The sequence below is a fragment of the Stegostoma tigrinum genome, chromosome 18 (genome assembly GCF_030684315.1).
Source record: "Stegostoma tigrinum isolate sSteTig4 chromosome 18, sSteTig4.hap1, whole genome shotgun sequence".
NCBI lineage: Eukaryota > Metazoa > Chordata > Chondrichthyes > Orectolobiformes > Stegostomatidae > Stegostoma > Stegostoma tigrinum.
This window is the reverse complement of record NC_081371.1, coordinates 40,012,204-40,031,187: the sequence shown is the minus strand read 5'-3', so window position 1 is coordinate 40,031,187 and position 18,984 is coordinate 40,012,204. Positions and strand designations below refer to the sequence as shown.

General features: G+C 39.3%; 1 protein-coding gene across 1 annotated transcript; it reads right to left on the bottom strand.

The window, feature by feature from the left end:
* Positions 1-213: 213 nt before the first annotated feature.
* myf6 (myogenic factor 6) lies at positions 214-2,779 on the bottom strand. Its single transcript, XM_048549378.2, has 4 exons — positions 1,728-2,779; positions 1,529-1,625; positions 1,035-1,146; positions 214-321 (listed from the first exon to the last, which is right to left on the bottom strand). The coding sequence occupies exons 1-4, from the start codon at positions 2,250-2,252 to the stop codon at positions 315-317; spliced, it is 741 nt and encodes a 246-aa protein (XP_048405335.1). The 5' UTR covers positions 2,253-2,779; the 3' UTR covers positions 214-314.
* Positions 2,780-18,984: the final 16,205 nt, after the last annotated feature.

Sequence of the window (18,984 nt, the reverse complement as noted above, 5' to 3'; positions counted from 1 at the left end):
TGAGCCAAGTAATTTAAAAGCCTTTTTCCCTTGTTGGAATCAGAACAGCATACCTACCATGTGAAATAACCACTTGGTTATTTTTGAACCTGGTTAACTGGTTTTGAAACTGGTGTATTTAACAAAATAGGAGTATTGTCTCAACATTTAAAAAATTTATAAGTCTTATTTGACTTGAGTTAAACCCTTTTAGCAAATACTTGTAACACTCACCAGTTAAAACCGGTTTATTTATTCAACATATGGGTGCGTTTTCTTTTCAACCCTTTTTTTTCGGATTCCTGAAACCACTGATGCCTTGGAAATGGTAACATCTACGGCCTGCAGAAAATGGGTAGCGATGCAACGAAGTAAATTTGCAACTGCGAAAGTTCTAGAAAGTAGCGTACACACCCATTTAAAATACCACTAAAATAGTCGACAAAAAGTCAGAACATTGAATATTTGTGTTTATCCAACCGTATCATCTGTGAACATATGAAACAATTGTCACATTATTCAATACGTTTTGTGATGTTACTGTTGGGCTCCGAGAGAGAGCTCACAGATAGCAGGAGGTGAAGCACTAATGCCTTGCTGGCGAATCTTTCTACACCTTTCGGTAATCATCGCACAACACGGCTCCCAGACATATTGAAAACATCAAATAGAGAATTTTTATTCCGTTTTTACAATGAATACTAAACTCATGTTACTTAAAACAAACGAAAAGATATCGTATAAAATTACGAAACTTATTGCTGGATCTATGCGAGCATTTTTTTTTACAGGCATATTTACAACTTACGTTATTCAAAGCTTTACTCTAGAATTAACTTGGTCAAATAATTTGTTTAACATGTTTGGCCTTTTCCTTATCTTAAGGGAATGATATTTTAAATCTACAAAAAGACACATTCAAACAATACTGAAGTCTAGGTAAAACATGGCAAAAAAATAGTTATCCTGCAGACAAGTAAAAACTATGGCGAACTGACGCCATAACAATTGTGTAAATCTAAATCAAACTTATGGCTCGTAATAAATCATATTACTTTGCATTTGAGTCTTGGGTATATAGCGTAGTGCCCTCCTCCGTTGAAATACTGTCCACTATCGAGCTCAGATAATGCAGACTGCTGGTGCCTGATGATTCCGAACTATTTCCTGTTTTAAACAAAGCAGACAACACCAAGCAAGTTAATGATAGTTGTCAGAATCTTCTGCGTTCCTACTCATTAATTCACGCGACTCATCAGCCGGTGTTCCTCCACGTTATAAATGCGGTGCTCTAACTCGCTGTACAAACTCAACTGCCTGGAACCAAAGGTTAAGACCTCGTTCAGATTATTTCTCTCTCTCTCTCAAGCACTTGATTTCGTTTTGATCAACATTTCACATCAAAAAGACACTTCTGAGAAGCGTTACATTTCGTTCATTATTGACAGTGAGATTCTCCTCCCAGCTGGAGAGACGGGCTGATCGCAACCTCTGAAAATATGTAATTGCTATGTTTGGGTCACTTAGCAATTGGCAGAAATGCATTTACCGTCTTTGTGGACTTTAGTTTGGATATTCGAATGATCAGACAGGTTCCCCCATTCTGAAGGACAGCTGCTTGTTCCCCAGCAGTCTGGAGTAGCTACCTGTGAAGACATTTCGAAGGGGTTAGACACTCTCAGATCTCACTGTGCAAACCAGCAGTTGCAACACACGGTGGGAGGCAGCGATGCCTGATGCTCGCTTACCACTGAATGGGAGCTTTTGCAGCCGGTGATCGGGTCCACGTTCTCCTGCAGTTTATCCTGCTGGTCAAAGCTGTGTAGCAGGTCCTGGAGTTTCTCGATGTAGTGGATGGCACTACGCAGGATTTCCACTTTCGGTAATCTCTGGTTAGGGTTTGGCACTGTCCTGCGCTTTAACGCTTCGAAAGCCTCGTTGATTTTTTTGAGCCTCCTCCTCTCCCGGAGAGTCGCCGCTTTCCTCCTGTCAGTGCTGGCTGATTTCCTCTTGCACGCCTTACAAGCCCAGATCAGGCACTGGCCTGGGCAGTGGGATTTCAGACCGGGCGGAGCGTAGACGTGCTCCTCTCCGCCACTGTCACAGTTCGGCTCGGCCTGGCTCGCCTCTCCAACTGGAGACAAGCCATCCTCGCTTCCCGCGTAGAGGGGAGACACCCCAGTGCCATCCAAGTGCGGAAAGCCCATACTTTCACTCACCAGATAGCGCTGATCGTGATAGTAAAAAGGATTGGTTTCAAACATCTCCATCATTCTTGATTGTACAGTTTTGTGTGGTGTTTGCGCATAAGTATGTGTACAGGAGACTGAGAGATAGTGGATCAAAAACTGCAGAGCTGTTTCGATGGCATTTAAAGAGTTCGATGACAAGTCCCCGAGCTATATATACATACATACATATATATATATAGAAGCAGGTGAAATTCTATCCAACATTTAGCTGTCGCAATGTATCAAACTCCCAGGACTTGTCTTACTGAGCTGTCTGGCCGCTGTCATTATTACAGCGATTCTATTTTAGAAACGGAACGTTTCCTCGGACAGAGAAACACACGTTCAGTTTATTCTGTGATGACCAAGTGTTCTCTCTACCTCCTGAAAGAATCTCTGCAGCGTCGACGATTTCCTTTCAATGCTTAGTCGTTTCAATTCCGAACAAAATTGGCTTTTTGTTTTCTGGCTTTCTTGTTAAGTAGTTAAACTAGAAAGAATACCCTTGTCGCTGACAGTTATGCTGAATATCAATTGGTTTTTGGCATAATATAGTTTGGAGCTATACAGCGCCCGTGTTTTATTTTAGATTTAACGTTACGCCACTGTTAAACGTAAAGTGACTTCACAACAGTTGGGAGAAACCGGGAGAAGAGTATAGTCAAAATACGCCTTCCCCAGGATCCAGAAAAGTGTGAAATCGCAGAATATGTAACAGTGATTTCGGAGCACCCTGCTAGAATTAGCACAACTTATTAATATTATAGTAAAGTCTTACTTTCTCATTGGTTCTGAATGTCAGTTTATAATGTGTCACATCACCATGCTTCAACCTCAATTGAGTTGCTGTCTGGAGCTGTGATTTCAACATAACGTTCTTCAAAACAAGAACACTTGTTTATTACATTGCAATATACAGTCCCTGTTCTCCTCAATATGTAATTATTGCGAAACTTGTGTTTCGCCTTTTTCATGACATGATGCCATGGCAATATTTATATCAGTGCAGAACTTCCGACCTGCATATTAAGTTTGCTCCGGAACGCTCGAATCCGATCAATTAACAGTCATTTTAACAACTGTCCGATGTAGTTCGCTTAGTTTGCAAAGAAAATACAATCAACCTGGTGAAAGTCGGAAAGAAGCAATGAGATCTGGGCCCGCAGAGGGGATGAGAATTGGTCAAATACATATTTCACGCTGACAGGTGCTTGGGAACTGGGGACAGTTTCCTTACTGATAAAAACAGTGCGGACTGACAAACACCTAACCATACCTGAGAGTCACAGTTGGTCAACTCCGAAGGACGGCCGTCAATGTAGCAGGTAGCCAAAGCTCTGTACTGAGTGCTAAATACTCCGCCTTCACATTTAGCATGACATTAGCTGCATTTATAATCCGTCATGAATTGTAAAGATAAGCCTCACTGTTAAACCATCTCAATTCATGTTAATAATCTAAATCTAAAAGTAATGATGAATACAGTCACAATCAAATATTTAACAACATCAATGGACTAATAATCCAGAAATCCAGGGGGAGGGCGAAATTTGAATTCAACAAAATCTGGAAGTAAAAACTTGCCTAACGGCAACCACGTAATCACCGTTAGTTGCTGTAAAAACTCATCCACTTCACAAATGTTCTTTAAGGAAGGAAATTTGCTGTCTGGTCTGACCTGTATGTGACTCCGGACCCACAGCAATGTGATTAACTCAACTGCCTTCAGGCCGATTTGGCCCGAACAACAAATGCTGACAGTCAGCGACACTCACATCTCACAAAAGAATGCCAATAACGAGGGAAATGTATTTATCATCTTTGCAATGTTTATTTGCTTTATTAAATTGATCAAAAAATTAATCATTCTGAGGGACACTTGCTCATCAAATGGTTGGATTGGTCACTTTATACAACACAAATAATATTTAGTTAGAAGAGTGCAACACTTCAAGGTGATATAGTTTGGACGGCAGGAGTGCAAAAGTGAAGGTACTAAAAAAAATCTGTCCAGTTTTATTTTGCTGCCAAGAGAGGTGTCTGAAAATGACAGATGGAACAACTGTCCACGACTCTCAAAGATCACCACTGGCTGATGTCATAACTAGCAATAAGGATTATGTGTTCTTTGTTGAAATTTAATCATTTCAATCCAAGGACATCATTTCAGGAGTTTTTCAGGCTAGCTCTCAAGGCCCAACCACTTTCAGCTACTTCACCAATGACACTTCCATTCATAATAAGGACAGAAGTGGAGGTATTCCCTTATGCTAGACAATGACCCTTTCCACTAAGACAGAAGCTAACCAAAGCCCATTGACATTTAGTAACATTACCATCACTGAATCCACTACTAGCAACATCCTGAGAATTACAATTTACCAGAAACTGAACTGGACCAGCCTTATAAGTACTATGGCTATGGCAGCGGGTCAAAGGTTAGTAATTCCCCACTGTGTAACTCACCTCCTGAATTCCCAAAGTCTGTCCACCATTTACAAGGTACAAATCAGGTTTGTGATGGTGCAACTCCAACAGTATAAGCTCAACGTCATTCAGGACAAACCAGCTCAATTGATTGGCACCCAATTTATCACCTTCAATAAGCAATCCCTCAACAGCCAACACATAATGGTGGCCAGAGATAATGGGAACTGCAGATGCTGGAGAATCTGAGATAACAAAGTATGGAGTTGGAAAGAACACAGCAGACCAAGCAGCATCTTAGGAGCACATAGTGGTGGCAATATGTACCAACAACAATATGAACAGCAGTAACTTACCAAGCCTTCTCCTAAACAGGACCTTCTAAACCCATGGCCTCTAATGCTTTGAAAAACAAATGTTGTGATTGCATGTGAACTTCATCATCTACGAGTTCCCCTCCAAGCCTCATGTTATGCTGACTTGAAACTATTCCTTACCTGTTGCTGGTTCAAAATCTTGGAACATCCTTCCTAACGGATCTGACGCTCTCCTTACATCCTAAGGAATGCAGTGGTGCAGGAAACTTGCCACCACCTTCTCCAGGACAATTAAGGACAGGTAATAAATGCTGGCCTAGCTGGTGATACCCATATTATGTAAATTACGTTTTAAAACAAAAACAAATTCATGTCCAATTTTTTTGTTGGGAGTTGTTATGCAATGTAATTTCATCACACGTTCAGGCATTATAATTACAAGCCTTATCATACTGTAATGTTTTGGAGTTGTGTAATTTAGGGTAAAATGAAGGGAGATATATAACCTCCTCTGAAGTCTTCATTAGAGAACATTTGGGTAGCATTGTGAAAAATTAAAAGGATGGGTTGGACAATTGAGTTACTGAGTAAATGGTGCTATGTGTTTATGCTTGGAAATAATAGCTGTGGTCTGTTTGCCAGCAATGGATTAAATGTCAATATCCAAAGATGCAGAAGGCTGTTGAGGATCTTGATTTGAATACTGTTCTACTTTTAAACTGCACATTTAGTTGCAATCTAAAAGGAAATTAGGCTCTCACTTTTAGACGATCAACATTTCTACCTGAATGTAAAGTCCATGTGATTTATGTTATCATTACGAAGAGTACAGGGGAGCCATTGTAAATGTTGTGTTACTTGATTTCCTAAAATATTACTGAATATTACAAGTGGTTAGGGTAGTCTGCTGATGTCTGTGGCTTTTGAAATTATTTTTCACAGATGGCAGTAATGCCTATGCCACTGAATATATTCAAGGCTGAACAAGACAGACTTTTGATTGACAAATGTCAAGGGTTACTGAGGATAGACAGGCAAATGCAGTTAAGGCTACAATTAAACCAGTCATAATTTCACTAATGCTCCTTATGCTCCTATTTCTTACGATCATATCAGTATAGGGCCTGGAAGAGAAACAGCAGATAGAGGCTGCAAGTCTCTATGGCTTATTATGCCATGGTGGAATCCCATACTTGCACTCATGGCCAAAGTTATAAGGAGTTAAAACAAGGTTGGAAGATTCATTTAGCTTGTGCTAGAGGGATGGTTTCCCTTAATATGCTTACCATAAAAGACAGCTTTGGGGATCAAAGTTACCAGGCTGTGATTTCATCGGAAAATTATACTTTATATTGGAGCAATGGTCCCTTAAAGGGGTAGGTTTCTCTAGGAGAAGAATTCTGCAAAAAACAGCTGTCTTCCAATAATTGAACATGTGACCAAATCATCTGGGATGAACAAGACAAAGGCTCAATCACGCATTAATTAAAGGTGTGAGTTGAGAGGCGTGGTTCTGATTTCAAGCAGATTGGGGATATAATTAAAACAATCTAGTTGTAAAACAGAGAACATATCTTCCCAGCAGAATTCAGTTGAAATTTTGTTTGTTAGATAGAAGAGTTTGGAATTCTTGTTAATTGAAGGACATGAAGGGCCCAGGTCCGTAACATCGACTCTCCTATTCACTGATGCTGCCTAACCTATTGTGTTCCTCCAGCTTCACAGTGTGTCGACTCTGACTCCAGCATCTGCAGTTCTTGCGATCACTGAATTTCTAGAAGTAGCTAAGCTAGGAAGAGCGAGAGAGTTTATATGCGAGACTGCAGAGCTGAAGAATATTAAGCAAGAGAGTTCTGACTTGGGTTAACTGCGCAGAAGGCACTGGTAATGCTTGTGCTGAAGTGGGATTTACAACAATAGGATATTTGGTGGAGATTTGAAGGGAAAGCCTTGCTGAGTATATGCAAAAAGCCCAAGAAATCTTAACTCTTAGGCAAATCTTTTGAAACAGTACTCAGAGAAAATTGTTATGATTCAAATTTTTGATATGTATCTGCTTTGTGTTTTGGGGATTGCCAGTCAAATGGTTGTAGATGGAAATTTGAATAAAGAGGTTGGGTTCATAGAATAAGTAACTGTGTTTATTGTAACTTTACTGTCTTTAATGCAACTGACTATTTAAGATAAGGGCATAATTATTATTATTCCGGTCCTTTGATTTTTATTCAATAAAATTATTTTGATTTTAACTGTGTAATTTGTGTCTTCATTATTTTAGTAAAAAATAGGTTTTTAGATTTTCAAACAAAAACAAAATGTCACTGGTGTCTCCCTAGACCATAACAGCTGCAGAAGAAAAAAAAACAGAATTAAATGCTCAGGGACTAAGAATAACTTTTGTCTCATGTTGGGAGAATTGAATATCTACTTAAATGACAGTGTCATATTTACCTGTGAAGTATATTTTTGTAGTTTTGTTAAAATGAAAAAGGGGAGTGGGATAGTGTTCTGTGAGTTAAAATACAATGTTGTCCACAAAGATAATACTTGGTTCAGAAGTTCCCAAACTCTGGGTTGCAGTAAAGGTGGGGATTCCAAGGCAGCAGTGGACTGCATATTGACAGATATGAGGTCTCTTTAAGTTTGATTTATTTTTAAAATGTATTAGTCTCTATGGAAACCATGACATATTCAACTAGCCATAGAGCGATCTGGACTAATAATTCCAATATGCCATTTCAAATATCATCGCAGCAGTTAGCAAATTTGAATTCATTTGATTCAATAACTTTAAAGTTGAAAGGCTTGTCTTTAAATTAATCTTGTTTTAAAAAAAGAATCACTGTAAAATCCCAATTCGTTCAGAAATGTCCTCTATTAAAGAAAGTCTGTCACCCTTCTCCAGTCTGGTGGGAAGAGCTGATGCGTATATAAAGTGCATGAGATCCAGGGATAAGCCTTAACCATGATGTGCATGTGGACTGCAGTGATTAAAAAAAGACAGTTTACCAGCATCTTCTCAAAGGAAATAAATGCTGGCCAGCCAATGAAGCCCACATCCTATGAATTAAAAAAAAGTGATTTCTTTAGCCTGGTTAAGCTACTCACAATTTATGCAGCCAAGGCCTCACTCCTCTGGTGGACAAAAACAAAGAGGTGCTAATCAAGGGCAGCAAGGCAGTAAGCACCCTTTATAAGGACAGTTACCAGCAAGTAAAGACCTGGAGACAGGGATGGAATGATAGGTAGAAGAGGGCCAGGAGACGAGGAAAAGGTTGCAGGAAAGCAATGAGCTCATTGCTGTTGAGAACAATATTTCAGTTCCCATAATTTTGAAGTATGTAAATTTTCATGCCAGCACAGAGAAAGTAAGAGCATGTATCCGCAGGAGAGGGAACTGACTTGTGGGTAAGGGGGACATAGTTCTACTTTCTAATAACCACCAGTTTTTATTTAATCATACAAGAGTAAGGTTAAAGTAATATGAAGTAACGAAAGGAACAGTAAGTAAAGTGACTTAAAATATAAGTTGAAGTATGGCAAGGTAACTCAATCAAGTGGATTGCCCATCCTGTTAGATTTGGGAAGTTCTAGATACCTGTGACCGAGAAGAACCTGTGTGCAGGAAATGCCATGTGCTGTACTAGACTGAGCTCCCGGTTTCAGAGCTAAGCAGGAACTAGAGTCACTGAGGTACTGCTGTCTGGGAGCAAATTATATTGATTGTATGCACAGAGAGATGGTCACACAACAATTAGAAGCAAGCAGACAGTTTAGGAATAATTTCCTGTCAGGCAGTCCAAGGGAACCAGGCATGTAATGCAGAAATCCCCAGAGCAGCTCCTTAGACAAATGGAGAAACAGACATACCTGTGGCACATGGGTAGTCGAGGTGTACAGAAGGTAAGGAAGAAGAGTGGAAAGACAGGCGATTAGGGATTAGGAATTCTGTAGTTAGGGAAACGGGAATGCATTTCTGCAAATGCCAATATGACTCAGGGATGATGTGTCACCTTCCTGACGCTAGATTCAAGGATGACAGAACAGCTGCACCTTTATGGAGAAGGGTGAACAGCTTGAGATACTGGTCCACATTGATACTAAGAAAAAAGGAACTGTGTAGAGGGGAATTAATGTGACCATGCAATTGGAATTTTAGGATGTTGAATAAAAAAGTAGCAAGTACGATCTTTAAAATAATAATCTCTACATTACTTCCGGTGCCACATGCAAGTAAGTATATAAATAGTAAGAAAATATCTTTCTTAGTAAAACAGTAATCTGAGCTGGATAAAAGATGCAAGAAGGAGGGCTTTAATTTCTGGGACACTGGGACTGGCTGAAGGGGAAATGACCTATACAAACCAGACGGCTTTCATCTGAACATAACCAAGACTAAATTCCTTGTGGGGTGTTTTGCTAGTGCTGTTGCAGATGGTTTAAACTAACTCAGTGGGCATGTGAGAAACAGAAAAGAATAGTAGAAAGTGAAACCAGTTGCAACAATTAGAAGCAAGCAGACAGTTTAGGAATAATTTCCTGTCAGGCAGTCCAAGGGAACCAGGCATGTAATGCAGAAATCCCCAGAGCAGCTCCTTAGACAAATGGAGAAACAGACATATCTGTGGCACATGGGTAGTCGAGGTGTACAGAAGGTAAGGAAGAAGAGTGGAAAGACAGGCGATTGGGGATTAGGAATTCTGTAGTTAGGGAAACAGGAATGCATTTCTGCAAATGCCAATATGACTCAGGGATGATGTGTCACCTTCCTGACGCTAGATTCAAGGATGTGACAGAACAGCTGCACCTTTATGGAGAAGGGTGAACAGCTTGAGATACTGGTCCACATTGATACTAAGAAAAAAGGAACTGTGTAGAGGGGAATTAATGTGACCATGCAATTGGAATTTTAGGATGTTGAATAAAAAAGTAGCAAGTACGATCTTGAAAATAATAATCTCTACATTACTCCCGGTGCCACATGCAAGTGAGTATATAAATAGTAAGAAAATATCTTTCTTAGTAAAACAGTAATTTGTAGCTGGATAAAAGATGCAAGAAGGAGGGCTTTAATTTCTGGGACACTGGGACTGGCTGAAGGGGAAATGACCTATACAAACCAGACGGCTTTCATCTGAACATAACCAAGACTAAATTCCTTGTGGGGTGTTTTGCTAGTGCTGTTGCAGATGGTTTAAACTAACTCAGTGGGCATGTGAGAAACAGAAAAGAATAGTAGAAAGTGAAACCAGTTGCACAAATTGCTGAGACATGCAACTCGTACCAGATTAGTGAAAAGTAAGTTAATAGGTGAAATTCCACTAAGGGAAAAAGTAAAGAAGTCTAAATCAGGACTGTGTATGGCTAGTAAGTCATCGAGTTACAGGCACAGCTTGTCATGTGTGTTTATGATGTAGCAATAACAGAGACCCTGTTCAAGGAGGAAACAACTAGCGATTAGATCTTTCTGGTTAGCAGCAGTTCACAGAAATTAGCAAAGGGAAACAAGGTCGGAGAGGTGTCAATTTTGGTTAAGCAGCACATTGACATACTGGAGAAATTGAATGCCACAGTGGTTCAAGGCAGAATTGATTTGACAAGAGCTAAGGAAGAAGAAGGGTTACATACCATAATTACACTAATTGGTTTTAACTGTAGACCACCAACTAGTGCAGAGGAACAAATTTGCAAGGAAATTACATAGAGGTGTAAACAACTTGGAGTAATTATAATGAAGAACCTTAAATGCCTATCTGTATGCTCGGATAATGATATTGTAATGGAGCAATGAGAAATAGATGTTACCGTATGGGAGAATTTCCTATAACAGTATATGTCCAGTCCAAGAAGAAAGGAGGTACTGCTAGACCTGAATCTTGGGAATGAGGTGGGCCAAGTGACAGTGGAGAAACATTTGGTCAACAGTGGCCATTATAGCATAAGGTTTACAATGATAGTAGAAAATGATATTGGTCAATCTGGTGTAAGAATATCCAACTGACAAGAGTACCACTTTCAATAGGATATGAATGGAGCTGGACTGAGAAAACTAGAATGAAAGATTGACAGGAAAATCAATGGACAATGGACTACCATCAAAGAAGAGATGATTAATGCACAATCAAGGTTCATTCTCTCAAAAGGGAAAGGAAAGCGAAAAAATTCTAGAGCTCCGTGGATGACAAAAGAGATAGAAATTAAGTTAAGGAAATAAACATGTGCTTATGACAGGTAGCAGGTAATAAATGCAATTGAGAATAAAGAAAGTTCAGTAGGGAGGGGAAAAAGCAAACAAGATATGCAAAAACAGATTATCAAAAAAGATTGGCCATTAATAGAATGGAAAATCCCAAATGATTATAAACTACATCAACAGTAAACTAGTGATACAAGGAGGAATAGGGCTGAATAGGGACCACAAAGTATATTTACATGTGGAGGTAAGAGGCATGTCTAATCCAGTAACTAAATACTTCGCATTCGATTTTGCCAATCAGGTTGATGTTTCGCAGACTATGATGACAAAGTAGGAAGCTCAGTCTCTAGAAGGGTTTAAAATTGATGAGGAGATATTGGTTAAGCCATACCTAAATTGATAAGCTGCCAGGGCCAGATTAGATGCATCCAAAGTATATGAAAGGATGTACAGCAAAAATTAAAGAAGCGCTGCCAATGATCTTTCAACCTTTCCTGCATGTGACAATGTTGCATCTGGTCCATAGGTGGCAGGGGTTGAGCAGGTTCAGTTTTGTTCTATAAATTAGTTCCGCTTCAGCAAGGAGCTGATTGAGAGTAAGGTAGAGCATTGGAGAAAGACGGATTGAGAAGAGCATCAGCATGATGACACCGCCTTGCTTGACACCAGTCCAAATATTTATTTGGCTGGTGCTGGATCTATTGCTTAGATCGGAGCTTATATATCATTGCGGAGCAGGCACACAACAAACTTTTGGGGTGTCCTGCATCCTCCTCTCTCTCACTCTGTTCTTGCTGAGGCCAATGTTCCCAATATTGGAGCATTAAACATATTTGATCAGTTTTATTAGGTAGGCCACATTGTCCATATGCCCGATATGAGACTGCCAAAACAAGTACTCTACCTGGAGCTTCAACAAAGTAAACAAGCTCCAGGAGGGCAGTGGAAATACTTAAAGGACACTCTCAAATCCCCCCAGTGGGAGGAGATGGCCTAGTGGTATTATTGCCTAACTGTTAATCAGATAATCCCCAGATAACATTCTGGGGACCTGGGTTCAAATCCTGCCAAGGCAGATGGTGAAATCTGAATTCAGTAAAAATATCTGGAACTAAAAATCTAGTGGTGACCATGAATCCTTTGTCGAATGTTGAAAAAACACACCTGTTTCACTAATTACCTTTAGGGAAGAAAAGAGTCATTCATACCTGGTCTGGCCTACATATGATTCCAGATGCACAGCAAAGCGGTTGTCTCTGAACAATTAAGGATGGGAGATACATGCTGCCTAGCCAGCAATGCCCAAATCCTGTTGATGAATAATTTTAAAAAATCATAAGTGACACCTTAGCTCAAGGCCACGTAAAATGGAGGGAAAGCATTTGGGAAGTATCCTCACACCTCAGTCCCATCGCTGGTGACAAGCCAAAGTCAAGTGCCAACAGAGAAAGGGGCAGAGAGCAACATGAATATCCTACTCTCCCTTTGCCCAACTACCATCTGCTCTAACTGAAAGAACTGCACTTGCTGTAAATCAGGAACAAAACAGAAGTTACTGGAAAAGCTCAACAGGTCTGGCAGCATCTGTGAAGAAAAAATATCACAGTTAACATTTCGGGTCCAGTGACCCTTCCTCAGAACTGTCTTCTATACTAGTGACAAAGACATCGGTCCTGCATTGGACTCTTTAGTCACATGAGATCTTATTTCTATTGTGAAGTAATTCATCCTCAACCATGAGGAGCTGCCTAAGAGAAAGCGAGGGAAGATGTTGAAGTTGTCAATACAAATCTTAGCTCTAGTTGATAAACAGAATACATTGATTACAGAATACTGCACATCAGACAGTGCTGAATTGATGGCAAGAGTGATCCCATTTGCTGATTGATGCTTTAAGCTTCAACATTTGTTTGGCTTGGAGTCTTTCCAATATATGAGTTAGTTATATATCTTCATGTGCTCTTATGATCAGTATTCACATATCAAAATGTCATGGAACAAAGGAAATCTGTAAAAATTAGTAAGTAAGATCCAGAGCTTTTGACTCAGGTTTTGCATCTGCAAGCCGGCAGTAGGGCTAGTTGGAAGACAAGACCAGTATAAGAATCATGTGGGAAATAACATTGCAATAAAGAATAATTTGAGGTATTCAAGTAGAACACATCTCCAGGAAGGAACAGAATACAGACTGTCTTTGACTCAACAATTTTGTGGAAATAGCTGTCTGTTACATAGCACAACAGAGAGATTTATAATAAGGAAATATATTGAAATATTATATATCTGATCACATCAGAATGAATGTCAGTTCCTGTTGCCTGGAATTAATGACGAGTAGTTATTTAAAGATAGTTTTGATACTGGGCTGGTATAAAAGTCTATATTCAGATGCACTTGCTCTGTCTAATCTCTTTTACAGCAGGTTTTACATGGAGGACAAGTCTCATAAATTCTTTCAAGTTGCATTGATTGCCAATGTGACTCTGCAAATATTCAGGAAGAATGAAATTTCCTTTATGGTTGCAAATAAGGATAAAAATGCGTGTATTTACCACTTTTACTAAGTGATGATTACTCTAAGAAAACAAGACAAATTATATAAGATTTTTAAAAATACTCCAAGCTTTGGAATCCTCTATCAGGTCCAGCAAATACTGCAAATACATGTAAATCAGCCAACACTCAGAGACAGGAAAGACAAAGCAATACACTGCTGAACAACTAAGCTGCCAATTGTTGATACAGTAATAAGTGGCATGGTTACTTTACATTCTTTCACTTTCTGAGTTATTGAGGGACATATGCGATTAAAATGCCATCATATGAAGTAACATGGAATTTGCTTCTTTGTTCCAAGGATGTAGGGATGCTGATAACAGTACATGTTTTGGCCATTCCTCGTTGGCCTTCTTACATGAAAGCAGTTCCGATGTCCCAGCACGGCATAGGATCTGAAAATGACATGTTTCTAATTCTAGTTCATTTCTATGATCCTTTCCTTCAAAAATCTTTCCTGGAAACTTTTTTTAAAAGTTCATTAATGAGATGAAAATATCATTGGCTAGGCCAGTGTTTATTGCCTATCCCTAATTGCCCAGACTGTAGTTCAGAGTCAATAACATTTCTGTGGGTCTAGAGGCACAACCAGCAATATTATCACCAGGCTGTCACCTCCCCTATCTGCAATGATGGAGAATTGATAATTGTGGCATTACTCAGGTTGTACTCCATTCTATTGCTTCAGAATTGTGAGGATTATTTATTATTTTATCCAGTTGCGAATGAAGTTGTTTGTGTGTCACAGTTGATCCTGGCAGTCCAGCTTACTAGTAGGTCATAACAATTGTGTGTTTGTGAGTTTGAGTTTGTCACTGACTGCCTCTGATCTGCTTCTAAAACCTCAATTATAAATCACATCATCACAGTAGCTGAATTAAAATGTACATTTTCCAACAGGACATTTGCAAATGTTTTGAATATCAGTTCTGTCCATTTGCAATCTGGAAAACTAAGTTCAAGATTCTAGTTATGCAGTCAAAACTAACACGTTTTCCTCGGAGCAGTTATTTCAGATCTACAATTAATCTGGCCTCCAAAGGTTCATTCCACAGTTCAAATGAGCCCAACAAATAGAGAACTTTCATTGTAATTCGTGAATGTTAAAATTGAGTATGACAGAAGTTTAAGATAGGATAATGCATTCTAAAGTTTTACATTGATTATTTCTATATTCCAGTGAATGATGTCAATTTAATCTAATTATGATCTGCTGGAAGTTTTCTTTAGGCTAACCTTGATATTTCTGATCAGTATCTAATACAACACACACACACACACACACACACACACACATAAAAGCAAGTCAGCTCCATTTTCTGAAAGGCTCTTGTGTCTTAGAAAATACATAGAATGTGTTTCAATTTGAATGCAGCATGCTGTGACTGAACAGGTGTAGGTCATGCAGATACAATGTTTAATACAACCTTTTCTGTAAAGTGCCAGTGGTAGAAGTTTTCTCGTTTATTAATTTAATAATGCACTTATTTCTGATATTAACAATAAGCTGCTCATGTCTTCTGCCACTTTCCAAATGCTTTAATCTGGCCACCAAGGATTTTTGGAGATGGTACCCCTGGGAACTGGTTATTTACATTGCGATTAGAAGAATCTGTTTGAACAGTATGGCCTGATGCTACTGAACAATTTTAGCACAGCTACTGCTTCCCTCAACATTAACTGTCTAGAGAGTGGGATCAACTGTGCAGTCATTTACTTACATGCCCCAATTGTTCTTCACTCAATAGCACTATTCTTCCACACAATTATCAGCTGCTCGAGGGGTATGATTTAGAGGAGGGGTGTCCTGCCAAACTCAAAATGCTAAGCAAAAACCACTCTGTAAAGGGAAAAAATCCATAATGCTGTTAGCGCAGATATACGGATGGGTGGGTATGGTATATTTTCCAGTGTATGGTGATGCCAACCCTACCCTTTCTGTAAGAAAGAAGGTAGCTCTGCATTTCTGACAGGAGATGCCATTCAGGTCTGCCTCAGAAATGCGGACACCTACTTCTATTTTGACCACCCCTTAGTAGTATAGAACTGCCACAGGAAGACAAACCACATCCCACTTTCCACATCAGTCAGCTGCTGTCTTCTGAAATTTAAAAGCCCAGTCAATCGGTTTGACACCTGCAGTCAAATGATAAATGCACAAGATAGCCATGATATTAGGGTGCTAAGAGGGTAGGGTGCCAGGTAGCTATGGCACTAGGTAAGTTGGGTTTCAAATAGGTAGGTGTCACCTGGGGAGGGTTAAGGTGCCAGAATGCAAGGTGGCAAGTGACACGGAAGTGTTTAGTTTAGGTCAGGTTGGGACGAAATAATCAGGTCCAGAGGCAATGGGAAGGGTTTTAGTTTGGGATTGGGTCTAGTATGGAAATAGTTGTTCAGGTCAAGTCCAGGCCAGAGGGCAGAGGGGAATTGATGATTGCATCTGCCCGCAGGGCTGGGCACATGTGTAGAGGTTGGGTCCAGCAGGGGGTTGAGTTTAACAGCAGGCAGGGAAGGTGGGGATCTGGTCCAGTGGGGGTGATGGGAGGGAGGTCTGGTTTGGGGTAAGATGGGGTCTGGTGTGGGCGCCAGAGGCACGGGTCTGGTGAGGGAGTTGTGTCCCAGGGTGGTGGATTCAGGTACTGAAGATGACTGGCTCAAGTCCTGGGGTTCAGAAGTGGAGCTGGTTCATGGAGGTATTGGCTCACAGGAGGATGGTTGGGTGTAAGGTCAGAGTCTGGGATTTGTGCGTGAGATAAGTATGAGGTCACTTTAATAGTCACTCGGCAGTTAGACCAATAGTCTTTTCCTGAGTAAATACTTACATAATTTCATCAGAACCATCTGAATTCTCTGACTCAAGCAGAGACTTTCTTAGATTTCCAGGCATAGTAGAAAAATTCAATCTTCCAGGTAGTTTCTTCAGAGCCTGCTATGATGGAGATTCTGCAGGGTCTCCAAGTAAAACCATAATCGAGTCACAAACAAACTATCTGGACCCAGAAAATCTTCCAGATTTATAATTCATGTAAAAATAATGATAAAAATTCAGATCTGCTGCAAATTTTATTGGGTTATTACTTTATGCTTCAGTACTCATTACTAATTATACTGGCTCATATCTGCTGGAAATGAGAAATAAATCAAGAAGGCAACTGAAAAGGAGAAAAAGACTATGTCAGTTAAAACCTAATGTCACTGATTGCCTGCCTACAGTCCAAATTTTTCAAAAAATGTTTTGTACCCTAGAATTACCCTATTAAATGCCTATAAATAAATATTTAAACCTATTCCATGTTGGGAACAGCCATGCCATCATAATGGGATGCCTGGACACTTTATTCTTGTTACTCTGAGTACCATGTGTTGTAATCCCAACAGAACAAGTTAGATCCCAGAATGAAACCTGACTTTATAGATCATACGCTTAATCTTTTTACTCACACTAGTCAGTCTCTAAAACTTACCCACGGGCATTTTAGGCAATCATTAACACAAGGAAACAAACAAAAAAAAATATCATTATTGCAGTCAAAAACATTTTAACACAAAAATTAAAGTAAAATTTCAAATACCATTCACAATAAAGGCTTAAATCCAGAGAAATTATACCCGTATCTCAACTCTTTAGGTTTCTACATCTCGGGAATGTTCAAGGTTATTTTCTTGCATGTGGACATGTTCAAGCATTTGGTGAGTGTGAGATGTTGGTGTTATATATTATATATATTGTTCAATTATTTCCCACTAAAGTAAAAACCATTGCGCAACTTTGCACAAATTGCACGGTGCTTACAACTCTTAAAAATCTTATGTATTATTACCTCATTGTCAATGATAATGCTTTCAGTTATTTGTGTAATTCATCACATTTTCACATAGAGCCATAATGTAGCCTTTAAAAAGTTCTTCGATTCGTCTCAGTGCTTTGCTTTCTCCCATATTCTGCATTTTCTTTCTTCTTTTCAAATATATATTCCTTTGTAAGTTATATTGGATCAGCCTCCATCAAATTTATCAGCAGTATTCCTGATTGTAAGAACTCAATGAAAACTCTTCATCTCACCTGCTTCTTTTGCCAAACCTTGTACCTTCTAAAAAGGCATTAATAGGGAAATTATTTCATTGCTATCAGAACTGTGCATTTATGCCTGAGTGTAATAAGTATCTTTTTATGCCTGAACAGAAAAAAAAGTATTTTTAATCAACCTACACAAAATTGGGCAGCACAGTGTCTCACTGGTTAGCACTGCTGCCTCACAGCGCAGGGGACCCAGGTTCAATTCCACTCTCAGGTGACTGTCTGTGTGGAGTTTGCACATTTTTTCTGTGTCTGTATGAGTTTCTTCCCACAGTCCATATATGTGCAGATTAAATGAATTGGCTGTGCTAAATTGTCCAGGCTAGGTGGATTAACCATGGGATGCGCAGGATTACAGTGATGACGTGGGTCTAGGTGGGATGCTCTTCAGAGAGTTGGTGTGGATTTGATGGGCTGAATAGCCTGCTTCCTCACTGTAGGAATTCTATGGAATATATCATGAAACTTGAATTTCTATTGAGAAAATCGGTAGAGATGGGCAATATGTGAATGACTTAGTCAGCAATGCCGACATCTCATGAATGGAAAAATAGCCCTCAGAGTTAGAAGTATATAATCATCTGTATCACCAAGGATTTAATAAAGCTACACCACCTGTAAAGTAATCTATAATCAAATATCCTTTTAAAAAATAACGTACTTACTTTTGTTTCTTTATGCTTATTTTGATTAGTTACATTTGTAAAGAATAAATGTATCAGTATTCCACCTGCTTATACATTATTATGCATTTCAATAATTTTTAATTGTGTCTTGCTCATCTTAACAGTGGAATTGAAAATAAGTAAAATAGAGTGCCAACATAAGAAAATGTTTAAGATTGCTAAATGTGAAACAAACGCAAAAATTGGAAATGCACAGAGAAATAATTGCACAGAGACCGATATCCAATCACCAAGTCACCCTCTATTTACTTGTGCACAGTACACAGGCTGTGGCCCAGCCAGCTCAAGTCACTTACCTGAACTCAGGAGATTCTAATCTCTTGGTTATATTTTTTCTTTTATTTTTCCTTTTTTGTGACCACAGAACCAGAATCAAGCAGAGCCCCTGGGGCAATGCCTATATGAATAAAATGATAAAGGGGGGAGTAGGGATTAAATTAAAATGGAATTGGGGGGTGAAATAAAGCACTCCACACCCCACAGTGCCTGCCTCTCCTGAAAGATAATGTGAATA